A 15,803-nucleotide genomic window follows, 5' to 3' on the forward strand; every position below is an offset into this window, starting at 1 on the left:
TTATAATTTCAAATGATTTTATTAAAATTGAAAACCGAGAATAGTCTTATTATACATTCGACCAGGGTTGCTTAGTGAAGCCAAGTTGTCTTTGGACAAAATGTTGTTTCATGCCAAAAATCATCTGCTCTGATAATTACCAGAAAACTGTGTTTCATGTTGAATTATGCATAGACACATCATTGTGTCACATCAAGCTAAAACAGAAAAGAGAACTTTTGCCATCGTTCTGACATTGCCGATTAATTTTCGCAGCACTTGCTAGGCCAACGAAACGGAGAATATCACAACCAGCCAAGTCTTATGCTTGACAGAAAGTTGTTCTGTGCCAGAGTGAACAGCAGTATATTTTGATACAACCATTCAGAATATATCTTTGGTACAACGCAGATTAAAATCCGTCTAGTAGGACAGAAAATATTTGTATCAGTTTGTCCTACCTCATTTGATGTATTAAACATCCATCCATAAAAAACGTACTTTAAAAGTTAACCGATTCAAGCAATGCTTAACTTGCATTTTAACTCAACGTATGAAATCAGTAAGATACATAATGTAAAATGCTGTCATTTTCACAACTTTGAATTCTATAATGAATTGTTCAGCTATCTATTTTCTTCATGCCGTGTCCATTAACACTGCTAAAAATTTACTATCTAATTCCTATCTTCCTCAACAGCAATGATTCAGCATTTCTTTGAAGAGATCTATTGCTTCCCTAAAATCTTCATGCAACGTCTTTTAATACCGCTATAGATAAAAACAAAATATCCGCTTCATGTCTTTCTCTACAGCAATGATTCAACATTTCTTAGTTATTTGAAGAGATCTATTGCTTCCCTAAAATCTGATTTGTTACAAAATAAGACTTTAGCACTTAAAATTATAGACATAACTGCAATTATAATGCTTTCCAGTTGTCTATGATAACACGCATTTTTTTTCTTCTTCACTGTAATAGATTAAATATGCAGGATAAATTTGATGCTTCTCAAAGATGACAAAAATCGATGGGTCTACTAGGTTATCCACACAGCTGTCGTAACAGTGGACCATGTCAACTGATTTAGCTGGGGGACGAGTGTACGTTGCATTCCCTATAACAAAATCGCCAACCAGAACCTGAGCCACAAACATAGTCTTCACTTTTGCATTACGCTTACAGTAGTTGTTGGAATACTGTGCATCTCTGGCAAAGTAGCTTCCTACAAAGAAGCAAGAGAAGAAAAATTCAAAATGCTAACTCGATGGAAGATATAGTTGACTGCAGTTAAATAGATTTGACACTCATTTTGACAACTGACACTTTACGCAGCTGAAGGAGTTTAAAACCACAAGCAATTCTGCCAAGTCTGGCAAAAAGATAAACGAAAAGGTAATTACATGAAGGCTTTTCCTGTGTTGAGAACAATCAGTACTTTGTATTCCATGCAGTAATAGTCCTCATATTTTAAATGAATATTGTAAATGTTGATTTAGTAGATTTATAAGCTGCCTTGACACCGTTTGCGAAAGTATTATATAAATATAGGGCAATATTGAGCTATGACAGAGTGGAGTCATTCCTAGTATAAGAGTAGACTGCCTATGTCCATATAAACCAGCCCAAACCCTGTGTTCCTTGCTAGAGACCTTTCTTTGTGCGTTCCACCTCAGGGAGGTGTTGGAGGGTGGCTATATAAGAATGCGTCTTTTCAGTGGAATGTTCTGAGGCAGACATGCCTGGTGCCACCTTAGTCACCAGGCTAAGGTCTTTCTGTTAAACAAAGGCTTCAGTGAATGTTTCCTCCTACATTGGTGTTCATCTTGGGTTAGGTAGGACTTGGTCATTGTTAATATATTGCTAGAGCATTTTATGGATTTAGCATTGTCATTTTAATTTTTATGGTTTAAATTGTTTCCATGTACAGTATTTTATTTTGTTGAGTTGCTTTGAGACTTTTTTATTGTATAAAACTATAAATGAAATAAATAAATAGTAAGCTAATGAATTCACTTAAGTCTATTGATTTCAGTGGGATGACTCCAAGTATGACTGATTTTATTCATTCATTCAATTTATATCCCACCCTTCCTCCTGAAGGAGCGGGGGGGGGGCACACAATAAAAAACTCTTTAGAAGGCATTCTAAAAACAATTAAAACATTCAACCAGTGATTTCAGGGTTGCCAGGAACAGCCATCAAATGCCTGGGTAAACAGGAATGTTTTAACTTCATCCTGAAAGTCAATAATGAGGGGAACAGATGCACCTCACTGGGGGGAGGGGAATTCCACAAATGGTGAACCACCACTGAAAAGGCTCTGTCACAGGTTTATGCCAACTGAGCAAACCCCAGGGGCAGCACCACCACCAAATCCCCACTTGCCAATCATAGAGTCCATGATGATAGATATTGGGGAAGGCACTCTTTTGGGTAGTTGGGGCCAAGCCATTTAGGGCTTCGTATGCTAGTACTAACAATTTGAATTTGGCCTGGTAGCTCACTGGAAGCCATTGCAGTGTTTTCAGGACAAGTGACATATAGCCCCGTCAGGCTGCCCCTCCTACCAGCCTAGCAACTGCATTCTGCACTAGCTGCAGCCTTCGGGCTGTCTTTATGGACAGCTCCATATACAGTGCATTACAGTAGTTTAGACAGGAGGTCACCAGAGCATGGACAACTGAGGCCAGACTATGGTCTAGGAATGGCTGAAGCTGGTGAATCACTCTAAGCTGGGCATAAGCGCTCCTAGCCACAGAAGCCATGTGCAACTCTAGAGACAAGTTGGAACCCACTACTCCCAGGCTACAAACCTGTTCCTTCACGGAGAGTGCAACCCCTGCCAGAACAGGTCTTTCACCTAATTCCCGACACAGAAATCACACAGAGGATTTCCATCTTACTGGGATTTGGCTTCAGTTTATTGACCCCCATCCAGTCCATCACTATCTCCAGACACCTATCCAACACCTTCACAGCCTCTCCTGATTTAGATGGAATGGAGAGATAGAGCTGCATGATGGCACCATGCTCCAAAATCCACAGATGACAGCTTCCAACAGTTTCTTATAGATTTCAAATAGCACAGCAGACAGAATGGACCCTTGTGGGACCCACTGTCCTAAATCCATGTAGCTGAGTACTACTTTCTGATAGGAACCCTGCAGGTAGGAGTGGAACCACCATAATACAGTGCCTCCAGCTCCCACCTCTTTGAGTCACTCCAGAAGAGCACTGTGGCCAATATTGTCAAAAGTCACTGAGAGATCAAGGAGAACCAACAGGGTCACACCCTCCTCCTGTTTCTCTCCTGACAGAGGTCATCAAGGCTGTTTTGGTACCAAAACCAGGCCTGAATGGATCTAGATAATCTGCTTCCTCCAGGCACACCTGCAGCTGGCTGGCCACCACCATCTTGATCTCCTTACCCAAGAAGAGAATATTAGAGACTGGATGGTAGTTTTCCAAAACCTCTGGATCCAGGAAGACCCTCTTCATGAAGGACTGCACCATCACCTCTTTAAGGCGGTGGGCACCGACTACTCCCTGGACCTATCCAGTCTATTCCCTCCTATCAAGATTTTACTGCCCATGATGGGCAGAGATCAAAAGGGCATGTAAGTGGCCTCACCACTGCAAGTGTCCTGTCCAAGTTCTGAAGCTGCAACCACTAAAACCGATCCCACAAGCGGTAATTTGACGGTGCTCTAGGGATCTCCTACAAGCCTGAGCCAATTATGTTAGATATCACCCATTTTAAAGCAAGTGAAGAAAATATTATAGGGCATATTTTCCTGCAATGCTGTCCTGCACAAACCTCACTGAAATTAGTTAGCTGTGCAAGACCATGGTCAATGGCAATTACATAATAAAATATCTAAGGGCATTGCACCTATATTTAAATATGAGGAAAACCATTGCATGAAGTATTGAGTGATTTTGTGATTTAATATAAGCAAAGAGAAGATGCACATTGCTGAAAGGAAATCATAGTAATCCAGATAGATTTGAAAGCCAATGTTGTCCAGAAGACTGTTGTAGATCTTGAACTTGTATCAGGGAGACATGGGTTCAAATTCTGAACTCATCCATGAAGCTCACTAGAATACCTTGAGCCTGTCATTGTCTGTCTGCCTAACTTAGTTCAGTGTTGTAGTGAGGATCCAATGGGATAACACCCATGAACAACACCCCAAGCTTTTTACAGGAAGGACACGACACAAAGAAAGCACTCTTGAAAGTTACACTTTCATGATGTGCAGTGATGGGTATGCAAAAGAAATCCTGGGATCTTCTTTCAGTCCTTTAGGCTCAGAGCACTATGCTGGATTGCGATTCTCAATAAACTTACTAAGCAATATTCGAGACAAAATTATTTTATTACAGCGAGATGGAGCATGAGGTAGAAGGACAAGAGTTTAGTCAAATATCTGTATCAAAGGCTTGAGAGGAGACTGATATCCTCTGGAATGATACAAGCTAAGAGACGTACTTCTGATTTTATACACTGCAGCTCCTGATGTACAGTTGTCGGTGCTACCCCTTGGAAGACTGAGTGCAAACATTCCATTAATTGATTTGTCTCGCATGTTGCCCACCATTCAATTTTTGCATCTGATGAATCTCAGCCTATGAAAGCTAATACCCTTTCAATAAATTCAGTTAGTTTTTAAAGGTGCAACTGGAATCTTATATTAAGGTCTTACAATGATGAAATAGTTGGATAAAACCCCAGTCATACTCTGACTAATTAAAATCAATGGATTTAAGTTAGTGAAATCCATTGGTTTCAGTGGATCTATTCTGAATAAGCTGGATACAATCCAAAGATATACCTTCATTCACTATTTTTTTAATTTATCCTTGAATTTCCATAATGTTTAAGTGAAAAATGAATGGCAGTTAAATAGAGAGGTGAAGTTAGCACTCGCATCACTCTCCTGAATGGTATGTTAACAAGTTTTTATTTATGCCTGGCCATTAGCCCTATTTCAGTTATATATCATAAAATGATCATCAGATTAAGATCAATTTCCCACACATATACTTTTCTTTCCTGGAAACTACAAAGACGTTTGGGGGGTGGGGTTGTACAATGAGCTTGCTGCTACCTCATTTACCATTCATCCTACATACCTTTTCCAAAGACTGTCCCATTGGTCCCACAGATTCTCCAATCAAAGTTGTCATTACAGATGGCTTCTAAGCTAGAAGAAGTAGTCCCATGGAACAGGAGTCTCTCATCTATGGCCTGTCCACTTTTCTTCTTCATTTGTTCTTTTTGCCTAGTATAAAACAAATATTTCTCACCTCCTATTGACTTTTAGGCAGGCAGAAGCCATTGCCCTCTACTGGCATATTAGGATGATCTGCCCCATGAGACTAATGGGTGCTCCTATCAATGTCCTGACCTCTCTGTGGAAGACAGGCAGATGACTCAGACAGCACACATGATCACTCCTAAACACCCTCTTCTCACCAGACCCTTGGTATAATAGGGAGCTGGAGAGGTAACTACAATAAATGGAAAACACTGAGAAAATTCAGCTGACCATAGATAAAAGTTCATCATCGAGCTGACACCACAAGAGTGGCTTATTTTAACTTTTTTTAAACCAAAATATTTTCCCCATATATTAGTAACCATGATACATTGGAACATTCAGATATATGCTTCATTCCATCAGCAACTGGAAAAGATTCTTGGAAAGTGAGACACTTCCAGTTCTGCATCAATTCTTAATTCAAATACTGTACTAAGAGCAACTTGATTCTGCAACTTGCATAAATTAGTCAAGCAAAATTCATTGATACAATTTATTCTGCAATTTTTATTATTTTGAATAATTTATATTCACTGTGCCAGTCATGGGGTGGGGCAAGAAACTAAGTCTGCAGGACATTTAATCCACCAGCTGTGAACCTTATTCAGCAACCACTCTGGATTCTGAGATTTCAAAGAGGCATCCCACCCCTAAACCTTTGAGCATATCTTTGTAGATGTTTTTGAAAGAAGACAGAAAGCTGTGAGATGGTTGTGAGCTCACTTGTGCAAATAAATAATCATATGTCTGGTTTTTATTGAGCTCTCGGCCTACTTTGAGATTGCAGCTTCTTTTCCATTAATAGGAAAATCACAACAGGAAAATCACAAGTTGCATTTTTCCTGTTCGTGGAAAAGACCACTTAGCATTTACAGTACGTTTTAGAAGTGCTGAAAATTCTTCACATACATTCCTTTGTAATTCTTGCAAAAACTATACAAGGTTAGCCTGTATTATTATTCCCATTATAACTGAAGCAAGATTCAACCCAGGGACTTTCTGATTGATAATTCAGTCTGTTAGCTACAGTGTTATTAAAATGCAATCTAATATGACTGATACTCCATGTTGCACTGCTCATGCAAGTAGACTAAGAGAGGTGATCTGAAAAATGAGCTGGCTACTGATTGTGAAAACAGATTCTGAGTTCAATGCCCTGACTATATTCTTTATTGATACTAAAAGCAGGGGTTCTCACACTGGTCTGTGGACCACCAGTGGTTCACAAACTTCATTCAGGTGGTTTGCAGCACGTCTGTAAAAATACAATTAAAATTCACACAGCATCTGTCACAGTGCATTACAATTGCTACAACAGGCAGAAAAATAATTTAAGTGATCGAGCAAAACCCTCAGCAATTCTCAAACGGTCTGTAGGGGGGAAATGTTTTGAGACCACTCGTCTACATCAATTCCCTTCTGTTTTGTTTTTGATAGTGTCCCTGTGTCTAGAACCAGGATGAGTGGATTTTACTGAGATATCCATTTTTGCCTGAAAACCTGTTGCTTTTTGACCCAAGAAGCTTAAGAGACCCTGCCAAACTGCATTAAGATACAAGCTATCAGCGCCAGCTGGATCTTACACAGGAGATGCATGTATAAATCTGCTTATAGTCGGGATTTCTGCCGTTCAAACTGCAAGAAGTTTGAGTGAGGGGAACCAGACTGCCGGGTGTTTGAAATAAAAAAGGTAGTAGAGCAGTTTGAAACTAATGGGGGGGGAAGCCCACAGAAGCTGAGGAAGGTCCAATTCAGAACAAATCTCCCCCCCCGGGATGGAGATGAAAAAATCGATGAAGGTGTAGAACTAGGCACTGTGGATGCAGGGGCATGGGATAGCAGTTCAGAGAGGCCAAAGCACCACAGGCCAAAACATAAGTACCAAAGACACTTGAAGAAAGACCCTGTATGCCAAGCCTCTGAGCCAAGATGGATAAACTGGTGAGCTTGGTCTTAGAGGACAGCATCGATGTAGTGAGCATAATGGAAATCTGGTGGGATGGAGAGAACCAGGAAGGCCAGGGAAGGATGTACAGGAGTTGGTGTCACTCTGTATGTCAGAGAGGGCATTGCATCCAACAAGCTAGAAATCCTAGAAGGGACAGACTCCTCCACAGAATCATTGTGGGTGATGATTCTGGGTCCCCAAGAGCAATTTAATACTGGGGATGTGCTACTGTCATCCTGATCAAAATGCTTAGGCAGATCTTGAGTAAAATGAAGGAAGCATTCAAAAGAGGAAATGCTGTAGTAATGGGTGACCAACTACTCTCACATACGCTGGCTACACGTTTTCCTGTCATGATAAATGTAAAATTTCTAAATACCCTAAATGACTGTGCCCTAGAACAGTTGGTCATGGAACTGGCCAGAAGGATGGCAACCCTGGACTTAACCTCATGTGGCAACCAGGACCTGATGCGAGATGTGTTGTTGAACCTATTGGGAGCAGTGACCACAGTGCTATTAAATTTATATATATATATACACACACAAATGGCTAACTGCCAAGAAAAATCAATACATTTTACTTCAAAATACTAAACTTCTCCAAAATGGGGTGGTGGTGGTAAAAAGGAAGCTGAAAGGCAAAGTCAAGAGAGTCAACACTCTCCAAAATGCCTGGGAGTTGTTTACAGACACTATTAGAAGTTAAACTGGAGTGTATACCGCTGATCAGGAAAGGTATCACCAGGGCCAAGAGGATGCCAGCATGGTCAAAGCAATTAGAGTCAAGAAGGAGCCCCTCAAAAAATGGAAGTCTTGTCCAAATGGAGAGAACAAAGAGTAACAGTGATGGCTACCAACTTGGATGGATTTAAAAGAAGGCTGGACAAATTCCTGGAGGATATGGCTACCAATGGCTACTAGCCACAATGACTATGTTCTATCTCCACCATCAGAGGTAGTATGCTTCTGAATGGTGGGAATCGCAAGTGGAGAAAGCGCTATCGCACTCAGGTCTTGCTTGCACCTGGTTGGCCAAAGTGAGAACAGGATGCTGGACTAGATGGGCCTCTAGCTTAATCCAGCAGGCTCTTCTTACGTTCTTGGACATGGGCAGCAGGCAGACAGTGTTGTGTAGTGGATACAGTGTTGGGCGCAGACGAGGTTCATAATCCCATGCAGCCATGAAGTTCACTCAACTAATCACTATCTTTAAACTTAGCCTACCTCATGTTGTGAGGACAAAAAGGGGGAGAGCATTCCACACATAGAGGGCTACCACCATGTGGCCCATAAGAATCTGGCCACTGTGAGAAGAGGATGCTGAACTACATGGGCCGCTGGCCTGATCCAGCAGGGTCATTTTATGTTCTTAAGCTGGCAAATTGGGAAAAAGAACCAAAGTGGAGAAATGATTAGTATTTCCCCTCCCACTGTTTTGTCTTCTCAAAACTGCATTCTCTAAGTTCTTTTCATTCTATATTTTTACTGCTATGAATGAGAAAACTTCTGGAAAATGAGTATTTTGAATGGGCCCAGCAGGAAGGAAACAGTTAACCAGCCTGCCTTCATTTCCTACTCCTGATCATGTACTCAAAAACTTCCTTCAATAAATACTAATAAATCTAGTTTGGTCTTCAAACTTCCCTTGCATTGATGAATGGGATAATGTAATAAAATGGATACAAACCACTGGAATATTTGCCAGAGGGATGGATTCTGAATTCTCGTTATTCTCTGGATGACAAACTCTTTCATTGTCTTTTGAAAGAGATTCTCAATCTTAGTATATTCAGGAGACATTTTGATGAGTTCAACAGCCTAAAACGAAAGATATCACAAGGCACTGAATAAAGTTATTCCTATGGCTCCAGAAAAAAATGGCCCACTGTGTTTGCCATTTTTTAAAGAATCTACTGAATTAAAATGTATACAAAATACTAGAATGATACAGAATAATATTTAATACAGATTTTCACTATTTACTGTAATCATTAACCACATCTCACTCCTAAAATATTACATCCTACCTTATTCTTTCATTTCAGCACCAAGGAAGCATCAAATACTTCAATTTTAACTTGTTTCATAAATGTCATGAAAACAGACCAGAACTTTTGAACTGTTCCTTTTTCTATTTCCTTTCTCTCAATTGTACATTTTTTGTTAGACATCATTGTAATGTGTCACGCTTTATTAAGCCATTCTTGTACTGTAGGAATTGTGGGAGTACGCCATTTTGCAGCTAGTAACATTTTAGCAGCTAGTAAGTGATTCCTTACTCAATGTACTGAAGTAATATAGAAGTATTAATCTTTTAAGAGTTTAAAGGCAATGAATAATAATAGCTTTGAATATTTTTTACATAACCTTTTCCCATTGTTCTTTTAACTGTTCACAGCTCAAACACATATGCATGAAACCACACACTTTCAACACTGACTACAATAGATTGTAGCTAGATGCTGTGGGTTTAAATACCAACAATAAAAATCTTAAAAGTAAATATCTTTAATACTTAAACTTTTGAGATAATTCTAAATTGATGTTAAATATATTTTTCAATATTTCTTATGTATTATGTGTAAATCTGTATATTACCAAACATTATTATCCAGATGCTTCTGAATTCCTGATTTCTTTTTTACTTCAGAGATGAGAGGCTACTAGTTCTACTTGGAAAGCAATAAAGTAATAATGCTGCTGCTGCTACCAGATTGTCCTATTTGGAGATTATTATTATTATATTATTATTTATTAAATTTATATACGTTATATACGATCAATTTAACCCTATCCTCTTTACCTTCTCTCTGCCACAATTCCCCTGCGTATCTGTTTACCAGCATCCATCATGCAATTATACCCAATATATGTCATGTTGTTGTTGCTATGTGCCTTCAAGTCGATTAGGACTTATGGCGACCCTATGAATCAGTGACCTCCAAGAGCATCTGTCCTGAACCACCCTGTTCAGATCTTGTAAGTTCAGGTCTGTGGCTTCCTTTATGGAATCAATCCATCTCTTGTTTGGCCTTCCTCTTTTTCTACTCCTGTTTTTCCAGCATTATTGTCTTTTCTAGTGAATCATGTCTTCTCATGATGTGTCCAAAGTAGGATAACCTCAGTTTCATCATTTTTGCTTCTAGTGACAGATCTGGTTTCATTTCTTCTAACACCCAATTATTTGTCTTTTTCGTGGTCGATGCAAAATTGTCCTCCAACATCATATTTCGAATGAGTTGTTATTCCTTGTATCTGCTTTTTTCACTGTCCAACTTTCACATCCCTACATAGAGATCAGGAACACCATGGTCTGAATGATTCTGACTTTAGTGTTCAGTGATACATCTTTGCATTTGAGGACCTTTTCTAGTTCTCTCATAGCCGCCCTCCCCAGTCCTAGCCTTCTTCTAATTTATTATCTCTATTTTGGTTAGTGACTGTGCCAAGGTATCGATCCTTGACAAGTTCTATGTCCTGATTGTCAATTTTAAAGTTACATAAATCTTCTGTTCTCATTACTTTAGTCTTCTTGATGTTCAGCTGTAGTCCTGCTTTTGTGTTTTCCTCTTTAACTTTCAACAGCATTTGCTTCAAATCATTACTGGTTTCTGCTACTAGTATGGTATTGTCTGCATATCTTAAATTATTGATATTTCTCCCTCCAATATCCCTCCTTCATCTTGGTCCAATCCCACTTTCCGTATGATATGTTCTGCGAATAGATTAAACAAATAGGATGATAAAATACACCCCTGTGTCACACCCTTTCCAATTGGGAACCAATTGGTTTCTCCATATTCTGTCCTTACAGTAGCCTCTTGTCCAGAGTATAAGTTGCGCATCAGGACAATCAGATGCTGTGACACCCCTATTTCTTTTAAAGCATTCCATAGTTTTTCATGATCTACACAATCAAAGGCTTTGCTGTAATCTATAAAACACAGGGTAATTTTCTTCTGAAATTCCTTGGTCTGTTCCATCATCCAACGTATGTTTGCAATATGATCTCTGGTACCTCTCTTCCCTTTCTAAATTCTGTTTGGACATCAGGCATTTTGCACTCCATATATGGTAGAATCTTGAGGATTACTTTATTTGCATGGGATATTAAGGCAATAGGCAAAAGGATCCCCTTTCATTGGAATTGAGATATATATTGAATGCTTCCAGTCTGTGGGCCATTGTTCAGTTTTCCATATTTGTTGACAAATTTTTGTCAGAATTTGGACAGATTCGGTATCAGTAACTTGTAGCAACTGTTGGCATGCCACCTGTTCCTAGTGATTTGTTTCTTCCAAGTATTTTAAGAGCAACTTTCACCTCAGATTCTAAAATTTCTGGTTCTTCATCATATGGTTCCTCCGTGAATGAATGTCATCCTTGCATCTCTTTTATAGAGTTCTTCAGCGTATTGCTTCCATCTTCCTTTTATTTCATGTCGGTCAGTCAGTGTGTTCCCCTGTTGATTATTCAACATCCCTACTCATGGTCTGAATTTCCCTTTCATTTCTCTAATCTTTTGGAATAGGGGTCTTGTTCTACCCTTTTTGTTGTCCTCTTCTATTTCTATACAGTAACTATTGTAATAGTTCTTTGTCCCTATGTACTAGTTAATGTATTATTGCATTTAGGGTTCTAACCGTGTTTCTATCTCTTTTTGCTTTCACTTTCCTTCTAATCTTGAACCATTTTAAGTGTTTCTGCAGCCATCCATTGAAGTCTTTCTCTCTTTTTAACTAGTGGTATTGTCTTTTTGCATTCGTCTAATGTCTCTGACTTCAATCCATAGTTCTGGTTCTCTATCAACAAAATTTAAAGCCTCAAAGCTGTATTTGATCTTTATATTCTTCTGGGATGTTATTTAAATTGTATTTTGGCATTATGATTGCTTTGTTGTTCTTCTTTCGCCTTACTCTGATTTTCGTTATGACCAGTTCATGATTTGTACCACAGTCTGCCCCTGTCTGGTTTTCGCAGAAAGTATGGAACTTCTGCTACCAATTATATAATCAATATGATTCCTATGTTGACCATTTGGTGATGTCCACGTGTAAAGTCGTATTTTCGGTTGCTCAAAAAATGTCTTCGCAAGAAACAAATTATTGGCTTCACAGAATTCAGTAAGTCTCATGCTTCATTTCTATCTCCTAAGCCCTATTTTCCCACAATTTCTAGTTCCTCTCTGTTCCCTGCTTTTGCATTCCAGTCCCCATAATTATCAGAACGTCTTGTTTTGGTGTGTGATCAATTTCTTCATGTAGTTCTGCGTGAAATCTCTCCAATTCCTCTTCTTCTGTGTTTTCCATTGGAGCATAGCCGATGGTTGTTAATAGGTTTCTCATTAAATCTCATTGATATAACTCTCTCAGACCTTGCGTTATAGCTCCTAATTACTTTTGCTACATCACTTCTCACTATTAAAGCAACCTGTTTCTTAATTTCTCATTTCCTGCATAAAATATTTTGTAAATGTCCCATTCTCATCCATTTTAATTCACTCACGCCAAATTTTGTAATATTGATGCGTTCCATTTCTTGCTTGACAATTTCTAACTTTCCCTGGTTCATGCTTCTCACATTCCATGTTCCTATTGTGTGCGTCGTACAACTCCGGACTCTCCTTTCGCATCTGTGCGCATCAGCCTCTGGCCTTCCATTCTGCTTTGACCAAGTGACGTCATTAGTCACAGCACTACTCGTACTTGTCCATTGTTCTTCCCCAGTAGCTCGCTGAGTGTCATCTGACCTGGGGTTCTCATCTTCCAGCACTATCTTGTGTTGCATTTTGGATACTCCGTTCATAGGGTTTTCATGGTAAGAGGTATTCAGGGGTAGTTTACCACTGCCTTCCTTTGAGTTTTGATGCATCCTAGTCTGGTGTATCAGCAATGACCATTCCGCCTTGGGTGACCATGCTAGGAGTCTAGACTCCTGAGGGCATTGCTTTCAGCTTTTTCAACACTCTCAAACCCCCTCACCATGTTATTCATCCTAGAGAAGCCATATATGTCATATGCATCTTATGCCAGAGGAGGCATATATATGCATCTTATTTCATGATTGTGTTTTGTTGTACAGAGATAGGGACTCGAGGCCACACAGATATAAATCTTCTGATTAATGCTGGAGCCTATGTACACTTTACTCAAGAGTGCCCCACTGCATTCAATGAAATTTACTTCCAAGTAAATATGCGTAAGATCCAGCTGCATGGTAAGATTTCTTATATCCAAGGTCATGCTTGACTGTTTATCCACCAAAATCTTTAAACAATCTTAAACAAGTGAGGAAATCCTACAGCTTTCTAAGAGCCATTTTTAGGCCTTCTGTAGCAACTACTCCTTCCCTTTGTAGCAACAACCACATTTTTAGATTTATTTGGATTTGATCTATTACATTTATATCTCATCTTCTTTCGTGGAACTCAAGGCAATAAACACAGGGTCAAACACTGGCCAGATACAAGCCTGGTTAACATCAGCAAGGTTATCCTCGAGCACTGGACTACAGCTCCCATCATCCTTGGACTTTGGCTAAGTTGCCTGGGTTGATATGAGTTGTAGTCCGACAACATCCAGGAACCCAAAGTTGAAGAACGGTGTTCTAGGCTACAGGATGCGCTATGAAAGTAAGATGATCTGCCTTCATACCATGCCCTAGAATCCAGCTGATGTTGAGCACACAGATCCCCTCCCCTGTATTCTCCATACATTACAAGAAACTCCAAAGGGGAGGGATCAAGTCACTGTGCCAGGCACTAAAATCCAACCAGACCCCTCTCAAAGTCCCCTGGCTTGTACACAGGACATGGTGAAAGAAGTCACTTCTCTCACATTGTGATGGGCACAGAGGAAAGTGAAACAGCAGCTTTAAACTTTCTCACTCCTTCCCACCTTCTTCTTCACTTGGCCCAATGTGACTAACTACACCAGTCAAGCCATAAGCAATGAGAGAAGCACAAGACGCTTTGCCCTCCCCAGGTCCTCTACGCATCCAGAGAACTGTCACTGAAAAGAAAGAATGTCTTACTGGATCAGACCAAAGGCCTATTTTGTCGAGCATCCTGCTGCCCACAGTGGACAACCAGATATCTGATGACCTATACTATACAGAAAAGAGAGGTGGAGACGCTCTTGAACTGGCAGAATAGTGAGTGTCTCTCTACCCTTAGTTAGATAGTACTAGGAACTCTTTTCAATCAATTATGTATTTCCAGTAATGAACCTAGAGTCTTAGCGTGATTATATCCAGGGGGAAAAGGTGTGCTCCTTCAGTCAAGATTCACATACAGGTCAGCTACAGTGCTGTTTTTGTGCTCTTTGTGTTAATGGAGCTTAGTCCCAGGTAAGTAGGTGCAGAACGGCAAGCTAGGCTTGGTTTAGGATTGGCATTGAGGAAAACAGGGTTGTTTGGAGAAAACAGTTGTATCTTCACAATCAGGACCAGCAAGGCACAGCTGACTTCCCATGGTAAACATGAGATTGTCTGGGGGAGAAGCAGCAATAACTGTAGTCATTTGGTATTATGCCACACCCCTGTGGCAGGCATTTTATGGCTGGTGCTATCAGCACTCCCTCAAAATTCAAAATGTGCTCTGGTATACAATGACAACCTCTGCTATGCAATAATGGCTGGCTACAAAACCAAACTAAAATGAGTGGATCTCTGGTCACTCCACACGAGATACACAAATCTCAGTGGCTTCCTGCCGACTACACTGAAGAGAGAGCTGCAGACAGTCATGAGTTCCTGATAAATATATCTCTATGACATGCATGATTGCAAATATGTGCAATACATTCACATTTTGCATTGCTTATGTACTTTAGAATAACTTAAATGTATACCTAAAAATGTAATGTGTGGCAGAAAGTTTATTTTAGGGCCCACCTGCCCTCAACATTGGAGGAGTTTTTCTCCCCAGAACAGTGTGATGCAGTAATTTTAGTTTGCTGATTACTGTAAGTTCCGGGACAGTTTAGCTGCCATGTGCAGTACATATTAATTTGCTCTCTGTTTACCAAGCAGCTTGCACGCCGCAGCACAACCCAAAATTTGGTAATTTTCTCCACATCACCACACAAAAAAAAAAGAGAGAGAGAATTCTACTTTACCAGAGGATGGCAGTCTAAAACCCAGAGCTTTATTACCTGCTGCCCAAATAACATCTCCAGACCCAAAAGAGAACAAGCAAACCATGGAGACTTCAGAAACGGAACGTAGGGCAATTAATGCAAGTGGTCTCCAATATAAAAAAGAAATGGGACCTAACATAGTTTGAAACAAAAACCTCAAGCGAAACCCAGGAGGTAGGAGTTGCAGAAACAAACAAAACTATTAAAGGAGGACTTGACTGACTTATTATTTCAAACCACGAAATCACCTAAGCAAAAAGCACTAAATTGATCTGAGCACTAAAATGGAAAGCACAGCTGGGCTATGGACCTTGGATTAAAATATGTTGGGGGGGAAAGTTTAAAACTCATGAAAGTCCAGGAATATCTAATGATTTGGTTCATTGTAAATTGAGTAAAAACTGACTT

The 15,803-nt window shown here is 39.8% G+C and overlaps 1 protein-coding gene across 2 annotated transcripts in view; it reads right to left on the minus strand.

Annotated features, from left to right (window-relative positions):
• LOC133363192 (zinc finger CCCH-type antiviral protein 1-like) overlaps positions 1-15,803 on the minus strand; it is a 48,804-nt gene continuing 33,001 nt past the window's right edge. For both annotated transcript variants that reach the window (XM_061582477.1, XM_061582476.1), the window contains exons 11-13: positions 8,945-9,075; positions 5,120-5,268; positions 1-1,205 (exon numbers count right to left, since the gene is read on the minus strand). In XM_061582477.1, coding sequence (XP_061438461.1) covers positions 922-1,205; positions 5,120-5,268; positions 8,945-9,075 — 564 coding nt within the window. In that variant the 3' untranslated portion in view covers positions 1-921. The remainder of the gene's footprint in view (positions 1,206-5,119; positions 5,269-8,944; positions 9,076-15,803) is intronic.

This window comes from Rhineura floridana, chromosome 8, assembly GCF_030035675.1.
Source record: "Rhineura floridana isolate rRhiFlo1 chromosome 8, rRhiFlo1.hap2, whole genome shotgun sequence".
Classification (NCBI taxonomy): domain Eukaryota; kingdom Metazoa; phylum Chordata; class Lepidosauria; order Squamata; family Rhineuridae; genus Rhineura; species Rhineura floridana.